Below are 15,464 nucleotides of genomic sequence, written 5' to 3' on the forward strand. Positions count from 1 at the left end.
CAATCCATTCTTCAGAGACACACTTCACCCACTGCTATTTGAAGAGGGATTCAGGACGGAAAGATCCTGAACACACCTCGCAGCTTTGCAAGAACTAACTGAAGACCAAAGAGAGCTTACTATCATACGTATCGGAAAGCGTAAAGACTGAGAAGCATTGTTGAAATCACATAAACATATTTGAAGCAACAGTTTTTAAGCAACAGTAAAATAATTAAGACAATTTTCACCTAGAAATATAATAAGTCAGGTCAGTCCACCAAATGTGCCCACTGCTCCTTAAATCTAAACCTTTATTTCCTCCTTAGCCCAAAATAATTAAAGGTGAAAAGAATAATATTCTGCCTCTGACCAATCCTGGTGTTGGATAAAATGCAAATTATGTTTTTTTTGTTGTTTTTTTCTGCTCCCATGTTTATTCCCTCCACAGTCTTTTCATCTGTCATCTTATCTCATACTTCCACTGTATATCGCAACAAGTAACACAGAATGAAACCAGCTGGAAATCTGCAACGAGACGCTCGCAAATGACGCGACAAAGAGAGAAACGCTTTCGGAGATATGTCCATAAATCACTTCCCTGCATTAGCGTGCGATCAAGACGGTTATGTGCATCTGCGAAAGGGGAAGAAAGATGTCTGACCACAGCAACAACAACAACAACAAAAAACTGGGAAACCGAAATAGTCGAGTAGTCCTTTAAACCAGGAGCACATGTTCGGCTGTAAAGCGGTGTAAATATAGTGGGCTACTCACCAGGTTGGAGTTGGTGGCATTCGAGTCATCCTCGGGGAAGGGGATGTAGACGGCTAAGGCCACACAGTTGGCGAAAATGGTCATCAAGATGATGATCTCAAACGGTCTGAGTGGAAGGTTAAGGAAGAGTGGAGCAGCGCACGGCACATTTACAGATCACCTACTTGGGTCCTCGGGACTGACATTCAAGTGTGGATAATATCAGGCCTAACTGGGTTTCATTTCCCTGCCACCGGTTTTGTTTAAAATATCAAATTATAAACCTCGGGTTCAAGTGGGTCTTAAAAGATTCATAAAAAGCTCGACTAGAAAAGTCCGAATACTACCGGACTGCGGCTTTTTCATATTCCCAGATAGAATAAGTCTTCGTATCAGGTTTGTTATTTCAACAAAAGAAGCTAATACATCCTTACGTAAGCAGGAGTATATATACACATAGCAAAGTGCACAAGCGGTGTACACTAGTAGAGAGATCAAAGCTGTTTGAGTTTGCCTTTTCGTTAACAATGAGACACGTCGGGTAACTTAGGGAGCTCTTTGTGTGTACACGGGGGTAGTCGGGAGAGACAGTGCATGCCCTAATATGGGCGCGGCAAGGAGCAGGCCTGTCGCGTGGAAGACGGGATGTGGACGGAGAAAGAGCGAGAGCGAGATGGAATGAGAGAGAGGAGAGACACAGAGGGTTTTTATTTGGAGCGGTCCTTGAGAGGGGACTGACCTCATTATTTTGGGCCTCAGAGAGAGAGAGAGAGAGAGGAAGAGATAGAGAGAGAGAGAGAGGGAGAGGAAGAAAAAAGGGACAGAATGTGAAGGAGAGCTAGAGGAGGTCTGGTTTTCATCAACACAATTGCAAACTGCCACTGCTGTCACCTCCCCTCCACCTCTTTTTGTCCTCCCTCTGCTCTCTCCTGTTCCTTCCTTTGTCCCGTACTTTCGTCCTCTCCTGTCTCGCGTGAAATAAGTCGAGACTCAGCACCTCGCGGCGGCGTTAAATAAACATCCAAGTGCTGATGAGCTGAACCTTAAAATCCAGAAGACGAACCCCAAGCAAACTTATGTAAGCTCAAGCCGACATTAACTTTCAATATGTTGCATCACACTGTAAACGAGGGGGTTTCCTTTCCTGGTTATATTGGCCGCTTTGATTCTGACTTGGAAGTACCAACTTTGCAGCTGTATTGCGATGCCGTAACAACCGGTAATGGACCTCGGCATATGGAAACTTTGGAAATGTGCTACTGCCTGGAAAAAAAAAAAATCGAAACCCTGTTCATGCATTTAGTAGTAGCTGAGAAAATGATCGATGCCAGGACGAAAAATCGCACTGAAATCAAAGGATTACTGGCAACGAGGACAGACTGTGACATCACCCCAGGTCTCCTGCGTCTGGAAAAAGATTGAGTTTACCAACAGGCAAAAGCCAGCTAGCACCTACGTTATGTAACTGGGTAAAAGGAAGTAGCTCTTTATATCAGGTGTCATTCATTCAAAGGAGATAACCAGATAAATGACTTTTAGGTGGGAGGCTATGACGCTAGGAAGAGCTACAAACTGATGTAGGGTGCCCAGACGTCCTCGATTTCTTCCATTTTGGATTATCAGTCCCCCAACTACAGCTGTCCGCAAAAATGTCCCCAATTTTAGCTTTTTATGAATGAGAAAAAAAAATGTTGCGTCCTCTAATCAATCTGTTCTTCCAGTTGCATTACTCTTCATCATCAACGCAGTGTTGACGACAATTAAAGCATTGACACGTCCACAGAGAAGGAAATGTCCACATTAAAAACTGCCTGACATTACCAACACTGACTAAAGTTTTAGGCCAAATCAGGTTGGGTATAAATGGAATGTCTATATATAAAAGTCATAAATTATTACTGTTTGCATCCATTGATTGATTTATTACTGATTTATCCATTGTTCTATTTGTATGTTCTTTTCTGTAAAATATGATTTAGTAGCCTGAAAGTTCCTTTTTAGAAAAAAAATTTAAAAATAGTTTAGTAGTATAAACCTTTCAGCAGAATCCGACCCCAACTTTAGCGGCTCATCATTACATTTACAACATTTATAAATAAACACAAACTCTGAGAATCTGAGTTGCAGATGTGAGAAACAAATCAACAACACGTTGTGTTTTCACCACGAAGGCCGTAACCACGTTTTGATTTACGCGATCTTATAATCTCAGAGGAGCAGGAGGAGTTTTTCAGACACTGTTTTGGGGACAGCTGCGTAGTCAGTCAAGAGGGAGCAAGAGGGAGAAAAAAAAAATAATAATCTCTCAATTTTCATGGAGGAGCTAATATTTTGTTTATTATTTCTTTGGATTAAGGAGTGACCCTTTAGACATCACGGGCCACAGGATTGTTCAGCTCATTCAGTCCGGGACCAAAATGCATCAAAGTTAATCACTCACCCTTGTATTGAGGGCTCATTAAACTCACTTCAGACATGCGGAGACCCACTGAAAAAACAGGCCTGTGACTCACTCTGGGTTCCTGACCCATAATTTTAAAAAACCCTTGAGGTCTGCTTCCATCAACATGATAATAAATCTACTGTCTGCTGTAGCTGTCGACAGGAAAACAACACTTGGAGGAAATTCAGGAGGCTGAGCAAAGAAAAAAAAAAAAAAAACGAGTTTTGAGTATATTATTATCGTATTGATTAACATAAAGAAAGAATAAATACAAATGTAGGACAGCGTTTTAACATACTAATACAGAATTTTACCTCTGTAGCAACTGTATGTCTTGGATTTATTGCCGCTATTTTCTGAATTAGCTCACCACGTGCAGAGCAGAACAACACGTACAATCTCTTATCAAGACAAAAGTACGTGGCGGAGTGAAACAATCTGAGAAAGTTAGCTCTGTTGTGTCACGCCCGTCGGTTTTCCCGGCTGACTTGAAAATGCACGCAAACGCAACAGTCGCTGATGTGACCTAATGCAATGAGCGGTTTCCTAGGGAATATGTGTGTGCGCCCGCCCGCGAGTGTAGGTGTACTGTGGGTGTGTTTGTAAATGCACTCAATGACACCTCTTCAAAACTGCCACTTAGCGTGATTTCATACAGAGAACATGGTAGTTAGGCGCCGCTGTCCCCTTGTCTCTTGGACTGACCTTGCAGTGTGCAGGTAATGCTTAAATGCTATAATTACGCAGCGTGTGCGGGTGCCGTGTGGCGTGTGTCTGTGTGTTTCCGCCCTTTGTCATCCACGAGTGTGAGTGTGTGCGTGTGTGTGTGTGTGTGTGTGCGCGTGTTCTCTGAGAGTGTTAATGCGTGTTCTCAGGTCTGGTGGTATTTGTATGCGTGTTTGTATCCGTGCGCCTGTGCATGAGCTCAGACAAGCCCAATCGACCTGTTGAGAGCACCAGCTGTTGTCATGGTAACAGAGGAGGAAAAGAGGAAGGTTTCGGATCTGCCATCTCCAGAGACAGATGTACTCACAGACATGCATATATAAAGTATATATATATATATAGAATATAAACAAAAAACAATGCATATCTGTACATGAACATAAAACAAACATATGGAGTCGCCCACAGGCTGATACTCAAACACACGCCCATCCTACAGAGTGGAAGGATATCCCAAAACAAAACCTTCAGTTAGTTCATTTTTGCTTCTACTGTGCATATTTCTGTGTTTTTATTATTTTTTCATATTGAGCCCTTTTTTCTTGTTTTTTTTCCAGCTGCCACTTTCCACAAGGGCCCACTTTAATGTCCCTCTTCTTTCTTTCATTTATCTCATCCCCATCTCCATCCCTCTTTCATTCTCCATCTCCCTCCCCAGTCTTCAGAGCTGTTAAAATGAATGATCCTGTGAATTGTGGGTAATGATCTGCGCCCCCATCAGTCACTGGATGAGACTGTTCCAGTGACCCTGAGGGTTTATTCATAATTTACTTCTATTAATTTGTCCTTTATTTAACAGTTGTGGCATTATGACTACCAACAACGCTATTACACGGCGCGCCGAGGAGCCTGAGCGTTCGCGTCGAGCTGAGCTAGACCGTCAAAAACAACTGCAGGACTAAATTAGATCGAGCAGTAAGTTCGGAGTGATAAATACACAGGCTTACGAGAATGTTCAAAAATCATTACGGCGTCATCGGTCGCGGGATGTTGAACACAGTATTTGTGTCACGGAAAATTACTTCTTTTTGACTTGCTCTATTAACTGTGAAAAGTTCTTTTGCGATTATACTCGGTGCTGTTGTGACACATGAATGTGCACAGTTTCTAACGGTTTGCATTTCCCCGTGGTATTTCGATGCATTAAAGCTTACGATGTTGTGATTCACTGTAATTCCATAATTCACTAACGCGGCCGCCTTCCGACACAAATGCACACACGTCTGATTCATCGTCACCGCGACGTTCTGCCTTTCGCTTGTCTTCTTCCCTTTGTTCCCTGCACTTAGCCCTCCGCCACCTCCCTGCACCTCACGCCTTATTTGCCCTCAGCCTACAATGTAATTTTTCTAGTTTACCTTCCCCATTCTCCCCTCAATCTGTCTTTTCGTCCTCAGTCCCATTACCTCCTCCCGTCGACATCCGTGTCCTGCCCACGTCCCTGGGCTTCTCATTTCCCTGACTCCTCCTCCTCCTCCTCCTCCTCCCCCCCCCTCACCCTCACCCTCGGGACGCCGTACAACTGCAGCTCTGCGCTGAGTCGACGCTCATGTGGACCTGCACCTATTATTGATCGCTCCGACTGTGACACGAAACCGTTTCTGTCTCTCCTCCTTTAGGGACGACAAAGCCATTACATTTGGGAGCTTAAAAATAAAACAAAAAAACAGGGGAGAGGAGGGACGGAGAGGAAGAGCGGATGAAAGAACAGCGGGAGTGAAGGGATTTGGACGTACAGAAGGAGGGATTGATAATAAAAGTTGAGTGAGACCCCACTGTGGAGGATGGCGGGAGCGGAGGAGGAATAGAGGCGTGGTTAGACCTGAGGGAGGGAGGATGAGCGCGTTTGGAAAGAGCCCGGGGAGGCAGATATGCTGGGGAGAGGCGTCAAAGAGGGATGAAAATGGCACAGTTTGTTTTATCCTCCTGTGAGAAAACAGAAACAAAGAGGGAAAGATGAAAGAGCGGAGTAGAAAAAGAAAGAGGGGGGGAAAGGGCAGTCGGGGAAAAGGGAGATGGGATTAAGACGGTCAAGCGGAGGGGGGGGGGTAAATCACGCTTATTGAGAGCTAGAGGACGGAGGAGAGATTGATTAAAGCCCCATACGGATGGAATTAAAATTACCGGGAGAGGTGGGGAATAAAATATTCCCCGTGGTCCAACTGGTGCAATTTAACCCGTCATAGCGAATGGGTTTTTAAACTTGGTGAAATTTGAGGATATGGTCTGTAATAGTCATCGACCTTAAGCAGAAAAGAGATGCTACAACACGGCATTTTTAGGTGTCAGAGCGTTGGTTAGTTAAAGGATACTTCCACTCCACGATGCTGATGCAGGCCCTGCGGATGGGGTTCTTGAGCGTGAGACAGAGCAGGGCCCGTGGCGGCCTCGTGGCTGTCGTCGTGGTCTGTTTCTTGGGTTTCGAGCTATAGTGTTGCCTCTTCCTTTGCGTGGAGCTGGCCGTAGAGATGGGCCCGCCCCCTCCCGACCCGAGCCCCGCCCCTCCGCCCGACGCGGCGTTGCCCATCAGCTTCGCCTGCCGCGCGGCGTCGATGGCCGCCTGCCAGCTCAGGGCCGCCCCCGGCGTGGGGATGTGCTCCGGGGCCAGGCCGACCACGCCCACCCCGTGGTTGACCCCGCCCCCTCCTCCTCCTCCTCCGCCGCCGCGGTCGCCATGGCTGCCGCCGCTGTGCTCGTTGGTCAAGCCGGGGGGAGGAGGGCGGGGGAGAGGCGGAGGGGGAGAGTAGTCGGAGCCTGGAGGAGAGAGAAGCGGGAAGGGGAAGGGAGAGAAGACAGATTGTTAGCATCAGTAAGCTCATAGATCATTGAGTGTGTAAGCTGCTGCTTTAATACATCACATATGGTTCTTTGAAGTTCACACTTTGTTTCAATTGCCTGGTTTGCAGACACTGATGATGTTTGAGTAGTTGACATTATGGGTGCCTTTACATTTCTGTTAGATACTAGTCATCTCATTAGAGGCTAATCTCCCAAGTGTTAAGGAAATACAATAAAGCAAACTGTGAGCTGATGTTGATGACCTGACTAAGATCTGAGCTTTATCTGTGCTTAACATTAAACTTTGCTGCATTTAAACTCATTTAAAATCTCTTAATGGCAATTTAAAGACCACACATGTGAGAAAGCATCTTAAGACTACGCACAAAGAATACATGTAGTAGAATAAAAAAATTATGTTAGAGAGAGTCGAGAGGCAGAATTACAATAATCTCAGTAAGATTAGATAGTTTCACTCATTCAGTTTGTTGGAATAAGAGTGGGACTTGTAAGGGAGAGCAGATTATCCATACCGTATGCTTAGCCAGATTACAGACAGCTATAATATCCTCTCAGCCCCACTTCCCTCTGACATCTGAACAGGGATTGCACACCCTGTTCTCACCCTGCACCAGACTGCACACTCAAATCACGTACCATTTTCAGGTTTAAGGGTGAAAAGCTATTATTAAGACAAAAGCTAATTTTGTAGGAGCATAGGAAATGTTTCTAAAGATGAAGGACAACTTTGTTTTATGGTGACCAATGTATATTCCTCCAAGAGAAACACGTTTAGCTCTGAAAATTACATTTGACCAAATTAAGTTCCCAATGTCAAATCTGCAAATCTCTTCAATTCCATATCTTTCAACGGAAAAGGATCAGAGAATTTTAAGAACCGCTGTAAAGTTAATCCAACCTGTGCTGTCGACAGAGATAAGGAGACACAAAGTGATGCACAGCATTTAGAGGGAGGAGGACGAGGGAGACAGACTTATCCAGTACAATTATAGGGCCCTTACAATATCTGCTGAAATCCCATCACTTCAGTGCTTAAAGGTTCAACATATTCATTCACGCTTGTTGATGGTTTGAGGGAACTCAATCACCTGCACATACTGAACGTCACAGAAAACTGTTATACGCACATTTTGCATGCTAATAGTTGCATTTCCGACTACAAAAGTACAAAAGGAAAGTCTCATTTAAGCCGAGAGCACATTCGAGCTCACTTTGAGGCGAATAAAATACTTGCTGCTGCTACAACTGATACAACTGATCACACACAAGAAAACTTACAAAGGTCCTGGTAATTCTCATACAGCTTAAAACAAATTACTTGGAAAATGTAATATATTACCCCTTCATTCAAATATCCCCTTCTTTGCTGTCTCTTATTTATCCGTGCTCTGTTTAACATGTAACTCCTAAGGCAACACATTGGATCTTCTGGTACATCTTCACAGTGGGATAAATAACTTGCCACGGTATTTAGCCATTAGCGGCTAGTTAGCTTAGCAACGGGGACAACACGCGGCGCTACAGCGTCAAGCAGCAAACAAATTATGACACAACAACATAAAAACAACTTACTGGTAAGCTAAAACACTGATGCATTAGTCACAATACTAGATATCAGGAAAATGAGGCAAATTGGGGGTTACCAGAAGGCGGAATCCTTCCTCCGTGGGCAGAGGCTATTAGCTTACAGAGCAGCAGCTAGCAGCTAGTTTCTAACAGTTAAGCTAAATGTCAGCTTCAGTTGAAGAAAATTTAATTGCAATATCTCACTCTAACACATATTTGAAAAAAATAAAAATAGAAGGCAAGTAATGGTCTGTTTAGTTTTTAGTTATGTCTTGATATTGGAAAACTTACTAGAATTCCATGCAGTGCTTTGGCTCATTCGCGTTAGTAAGCTTTTTTTTTAATCCTGAAATTTGTTTATACATTTTTATGTCTAGCCTGTTGTACTATTTGTTTGGATTTGTACTATATAAATAAACGTATTTGCCCTATAAACACCAGTGCCCTAAAGGAAGGTGTAGCCTTAAAATAAGATGAGCAGATTTCTGAAATAAAATGATTTACAGCTTGAAGATAAACAATTATGATTATGGATTTGTTTTTAGGTTTTGTTTAGTTTTTTGACACATTTATTCATATTTAAACATATTTAAATTGCCATGTCTATAATGTCAATACCAGTGCAGCCGGCTACCATAATAACTATTGTTGTAGTCTGTGCACAGCATTTATTTATTTATTTTTCTCATTCATGAAATGCTAAAATCTGGGACGTTTTCGGGGACAGCTTTAGCCGAGGGACAGGTCATCCAAAACAGGGACTGTTCCCAGAAATCAGGGACGTCTGGCCGCCCTACCTTAAAAGAAATGCACTGACTAAACAACCGCACAACAAGTGTCTGCAAAGATTTAGGAGAGGTGCGCTTTGAACGGAGCCATAATGACCTTTTTAGGTTCACCACCAGTGAAGTTGCTTGGTATCAGATGCAGCTGAGCCTGTGTGAATATTAGAGCGCACCTTTAATCTCATTATCTGGCTTATAGGCCACTTTCAGGGATTGAATTTGGAGTTTATAGGCTTTTGTTGAAGAAAACACACACAAATACATTTTGGGTGTGCATGATTTTTCTACCCGCCATTGGCTCCCGTGTGAGTTAATATCTGCTTCCTGTTGCATGTCGTCGTTTCTCTTTCCCTCACGTTCGCTCACAAGCGCATACGGTCACACACACACACACTCACTCAATCACTTTCAGCGCATTGCACTGCTGCATGATCAGTTTATCTCCAACTGCATGCCCCTCTCACAGGGCGCACCCCACTGAGAGTGTGTGTGCGCTGCATACGCGAGTGTGCGCGGATTAGAGTAAAACTTTAATAATACAGAGCTCACTAATCTGTCGGCCTCTCTTGCGTGTCTCTCCGCGCGCCTGTCCCCCCTCGCATGCATGTGCCCAGTGTGTTTGTGCCGCACGACAGGCGGCGTGCTCACGTGACCGACTATAATTCCATTAGCAGCTCTCTATTCTGCAGGAAGAAGTGCGGCGGCATATTTCTGTGGAAATAAGATTCTGACTGGAGGGAGAGGGAGGAGATGCGAAGGATGGAGGATGTATGGAGGAGCAGAGGAGAGAATTAGAGTGGGATGGATGGGGAGAGTTATAGAATGGGATGGAGATCTAGGAAATGGTTGGAGGACAAGGGTCCTCAACCGCATTCTGTAGCAATTAGCAATATATTATACAGATTCACATAAATGGTGTTGTGATGTTACTATAGCCACAGAAAACAAAGCATTCTCGGGTACTTTAGTCAATCGATAAATGCTTTTCTGTGGTTTTCTACATCTATACACTTCCTCTGTTTGTTCTGTTTGTGTTTGTATTTGCAGTTTTTGTATATTTGTTTGTGTTCATTCCTAAATAATAGTAAACAGGCAACTTGTTTTAGTAAAAAAAAAGCAGAGGCCTTAATCAAAATAACAAAACTTTAACGTATGTGACACTACATGCAATATTAAGCATTATTATATGCATTGGTTTCATAAAACAATAAACTCATCTCAGGTAAACCTATTCCGACACAGTTGCGCAGTAGCAAAGGGCTGATCGTGCTCTGTGACACTGTGTAACTTTCTAGATCATAGGTCTTCAACAGTGGGTCCGTGACCCCTAGGGTGTCCACAGAGGTACTGCATCAATCTTTGTTTGATTAGACGTATTTTTTTATCTATATATATTGTATATTAAATTACACATTACCATTAATCCAACATATTTTAGTAAAGGGATAGACGGAGGCAGAAGGCACACTACACCTGTCAATCTAAGCCTGTTGTACACAGTGGGCCCCGCCCCTATCGCTGCTGAACCAATTACAAGGCTGCATAATACACACTGACTCTATAGATAAAGAAAATAACTGATAATTTCAACTTTTAACATTTTGACATAAGGGGAAGCTGACAGAGTCAACATGTAATATGCAGCCTTGTGATTGGCTCGGCAGTGATAGGGGCAGGGCCTAATGTGTACAGGAGGCTTCAATTGAAATAACATTGAAGACCCCTGTGCTAGATTGTACCTCACATCATGCTACCTCGTGCTAGCTGGGAGACGGCTCCTGCCTCCTGCGTCTCCCTACAGGACCGGCAGTCATAAATGATGGATGGATGAAAAATACACATGCTGAATTTAAATAAAAACCAGATAGCAGCTCATAATTAAGAATTAAACAGGTGAAACATCCTGAAACAGTTTCATTTGACAGTCAGCATTCAGTCCGACTGAACTCGAAGTGAACCTAACTGAGCGAACTTCAGTGTGAACTGAACTGCAGACTGTAATGAGCTGTGATACGGACTCAAGTCAGTGGAGCCGTTATCTGTTTAATGATAAAGACTGCGCAGGCAGATGCTATCGCTGCAACTTCCAAACACTCTGCTGCAAAATGACACTGCTCCCCTACACAAATAACACTCCACAGACCTGTTCGATCTAATATCGATCTAAAAAAAATATATATATATACAGTTAACCCATGATTTGTTTGCCAGATTCCCACACTACCACTCTCCTTTAATTGGCAGATAACGCACAAAGGAGAGGGCCAATCAGATTGTCCGCTACTTAAAATCGGTTTCTCGCATCATCTCTTCTTTTTTTTGCTTTTTGCTTCTTTTTTTTGTCTTCATTCATCTTTTTTCTTTTTTTCACGCTCCATCTGCCTTCCCCGTCTCCTCCTCCTCTGCCCGTCCCCAAGGGGATCCATTTGGGTGGACGGCGAGGATGTAATTATCAGTCGATTAACTGATGATGACACCTGATCAGACGCTAATTAATGGGAGAAGCACATGTGCAGACACAAACATAACTTACGGCAACTCTAGCAACAATACCGAGACGCCATCTCCTCGACATTAGGCCTCCTTCTGCTACTTTTTCCCCCCCTCTTCATCGCCGTCTTTTCCAAATCCCTCCCTCCTCTTCCTCCATACCTATTAAAAGTCACCCTCCCTCCTCCTACCAACACCGCTTCTCCTCTTCCTCGCCCTCTTTTCTCCCTAATGTATACAGCTGTCACTCCCTCCATTGACTCTCCAGCAGCAGACAAGTTCATTTTCAGCCGTGCACCCTTCCTCCTTCCAGCCATTAATCTGCCCCCCCTCCCCCATCACCTCTCCAGTTCTTTCTATTCCTCCCGCTTTGCCGCTTCTCACTCTCCTTCCTCCCATCAACTTCCCTCTCCGTCATTTTCAAATAGCCGACAATTATTCTCCCTCTTTCTCCCTCGCTGTCAGCCGTGGTTGTAGCTGAAAAGAGCAGATAGTCTGTCACAGATTTGACCCCCAAGACCTCTGGTTCCTCGGTGCCCTCAACGACCACTTAGATTCAGGCTTATAAAAAAAAAAAAAAAAAAAAAAAAATGTCACAAAGGAGGTGAACCCCTTGTGTTATTTTTGTCATTAAGGAAGCTTCAACGCTTTCCGCGGCTCGCGCGACGTCCCATCATGCTTAACCCTCATTATCATTGTCATCATAAATACCAGTTACATGCCTGATACTATTTTTATCCAGTTTGTGTGTCGCGCTGACACACACACACACACACATGCGGAGAGTGTGTTCACAAATACTATGCATGTGATTTTCGCAGGATGCGTAACCCGTGTTGCGCGCTCTCTCTCGGAGCGTCCATATGTGGCCATTATCTGGCCGAGTGAGCACAGCCCACGGACACACCTGCTACGCTCGGCGCGCACACTTGCACGCAAGACACACGTAACCCCCCCACCACCACCGCACACACAGTACACACACACACGCGTTCAAGGCAAATCACACGACCCAACTTATCATTTTGCAGCGAATATTCACTATCACTAGACTAAAGTGCAGAGCCGATTTACTGTACTGTATTGGAAATAAAATGCCCTTCATTCATCTGAATACTAGCGAGGGGTAAACACACACATATCAAGAAAAATAATATGATTGTCCCCCTTCTTTTTCCGCGGTTGCTGTAAATGAGGTCATTCAAACAACAGGTACGTTTGTTTGCGTTGCTCAACCCTCATTGTCTTCAAAGGGCCTCCTTGCTCCTGCGGCGCCCTCCATCACAGCGCTGGTTATAAAAACCCTATTGTATATGGATTTATTCATTAAACTGTGATACATTGGCAAAAGTGAAGTGGGGGGGATGTGTGGTGGGGGTGGTGGGGGGTGCCGTATGTGCGCGCATGAGTTACACATGGCTGTAAAATGCCAAGGGAATACGTGCGAATGAATTATGCGCTCGAGCCCCGCATTCGAGTGCACATTGTTCACTGTCACCTGGACTTTCTAGTTTATTGCTGTGTGGCCCCGCCCTGAAACTGTCAATCATGCATCTGAAGCACTGATTGCTTGTTGTCTTCCTATTCCCAGGAGGTGGGCGAGGATAGATTAGACGTCCTTGAGGGGTAAAAGAAAAAAATCTGGATTTGCAGATTTTTCCTCAAGAAAATATTCTAATGGTGCTAAATGAAGGTGTGCATATCATGTGCAGTCTAGTTTCTGGCGCAGCTTTTAAGCTACTGTGATTTAAAACAGCGTGATTCACCATAGAGTCCTCTCTCTGTCCTCTCATAAATGCTGCAGCTTCAGGATATTAATCAAAGTAGCTTGCAGGGACTGTAAAAAAAGCAGCTAATTGTCATTTATCCCTTTTCAAGTGACAATTGTTATAACAATGACGTATTATAGTAAATCCTCAGAGGGCTAACTTTAAGCTAAAGATAAGACCGCGTGGTTTTAAGCTGTTTAATACTTCGGGAAAGTCAAGTCAAATCAGCCCCGTGGCTGGCTGCTTGAAAAGTCTGAGCCAAATCCTGCAAGGTCTTTTTTTTTTTTTTTTTTAATATGACACACTGAAGAGTGAATTTCACGTCAGAATAAAGAACTGACATATTAATAAGATCAACATATTGAACGTTTGAAGACATGCTTAACTAAATCCCTTCACCTTAGTATCCGAATGCATATGTCTCATAGATATAGACCAGTTTTGCATTTCATACACCCACCACGTCTCCTTTTTGCGTCTTCGCTTTCCAATAAGGAGAAATTCAGAAACCAACAGCCAACCAGCAGTAAAGCAGCAAATAAGTGTCTGCCTAGTCCTAACGTCCAACATCCAGAGGGACAGATGTGCCCAAGGAACAAACTTATACTGCTCAATGTGAATATATACGAGGTGTGGAACATCAGGCAATAAGTAGTATGTTTCAAAAGTAACCACCTCCTTTTAAAAACAATACGTAAGATACGTGAGATAATAAGAAATAAGACAAGGAAATAAAAAGAAGCAGCTGATCCAGCTTCGTCCAAACAATTTCTGAATACCAACGCTTCTAAAGTATTCCATCCCCGCTAGGGTCACCGGTCTGTCTCAGGCCTAATTTAGGCAAATTTAGAATCACCAATTAACCTAACGAGAATGTCTTTGGAGGCGCAAACCCGGACATTCTCACTGGGATGCATCAGTGCTGCCCACAGATACAGATACTAAATTAAACAGAAAACACGTAGCTTGGGTGTTGTGACTTTTAGGTTGCCAGTCAACCTCCCACAAAACTATGACTTGTTGGAACAGAAATGCATCTTCAGAGCTGATGGATGAGATTATTGTGACTGGACTTTCTGAACATATGAGTAAGGTGGTTCCTAGTTGCGATTGTCTGGATTTTGACTGGATTTTAATTTAAGTGGCATGGGAATAAGACCAAGATGAGATATGAAAGCACTTTTAAATCCTAGAACTCAGCGTTACAAACGCCTGCTGCAGGTGTCAAAGACAGTCAGTGCAGCAAATGTGCGTAGTGATGCAGACTACAGGTGATGGATGCACAAAAAAACGGCAGTCAAATGAAAGTCAAGGCGTACAAATGGCATAAAATAAAAAATAAAAAAAATGATGTCACTCCACTTTGAGTCATGACAAATCTAATGCCAGCATCGACGTCCGCGTCCCTCCTTGAAACATAAGGAGCTGCGATAGACGCGAAGGCTACGCGCGGGGGGGTGAAGGACGCGGGAGGGAGAGGAGGAAGAGAAAACAAAAGAGAAAAGTCAGAGGGAGAGTGAGGAGGAGGACAGAAAGAGTGAAGGAGGGATAGGGATACATGCAGAAGAGGAGGAGAGGCGAGGGAAGGAAGGCTCGTTCACACTGCGCCTCCATGCCGACCTCACATACACACAGATTCGAGCGCACAGCGCAGGCAGCAGATATTAATAACTCCTTATTAATATTCATCTGCAGTGGAGAGATGTGAGGCCAGAGTAACCCAGATACGAGCTGTCTCTCTACCTGTCTCTCTCTGTCTCTGCGCGCTCCTACTTACATGTAATGTGCGTTATCTCTGGCAGCCTAAGCAATGTACATATTAAACATTAGCTGACACTTTGATCCAATTTGCAGCGACTAAAGCAGTACAAACTGCTTCTTTTGCTGCACAATGAGGACACCCCCGTCCTACTGTAGGGACTATTAGATAGGTAGGTCAAAACCCAAAGCTCTTGAATTCCTCAGAACAATGTAAGTTATGACTGCTTTAATGTAAACAAATTGACTTCTATTGATTTATACATGTGACATGGCTTCATTTTCTTTCCGTTTTCACTGTAAACTCTCCTCCATAACTCCGGTAGAATCAATTTCCTTCTTCTTCCAATCTGTCCTCTTCGTCATGCTCACTCGTCCCCCTTCGCATCGGGA

The 15,464-nt window shown here is 43.9% G+C and overlaps 1 protein-coding gene across 1 annotated transcript in view; it reads right to left on the reverse strand.

Annotated features, from left to right (window-relative positions):
- cacna1c (calcium channel, voltage-dependent, L type, alpha 1C subunit) overlaps nt 1–15,464 on the reverse strand; it is a 186,529-nt gene that overhangs the window by 121,256 nt on the left and 49,809 nt on the right. The window contains exons 2-3 of the mRNA XM_047575051.1: nt 6,217–6,658; nt 757–862 (exon numbers count right to left, since the gene is read on the reverse strand). Of these exons, the coding sequence (XP_047431007.1) occupies nt 757–862; nt 6,217–6,658 (548 nt within the window). The remainder of the gene's footprint in view (nt 1–756; nt 863–6,216; nt 6,659–15,464) is intronic.

The sequence above is a fragment of the Mugil cephalus genome, chromosome 22 (genome assembly GCF_022458985.1).
Source record: "Mugil cephalus isolate CIBA_MC_2020 chromosome 22, CIBA_Mcephalus_1.1, whole genome shotgun sequence".
Taxonomy (NCBI): domain Eukaryota; kingdom Metazoa; phylum Chordata; class Actinopteri; order Mugiliformes; family Mugilidae; genus Mugil; species Mugil cephalus.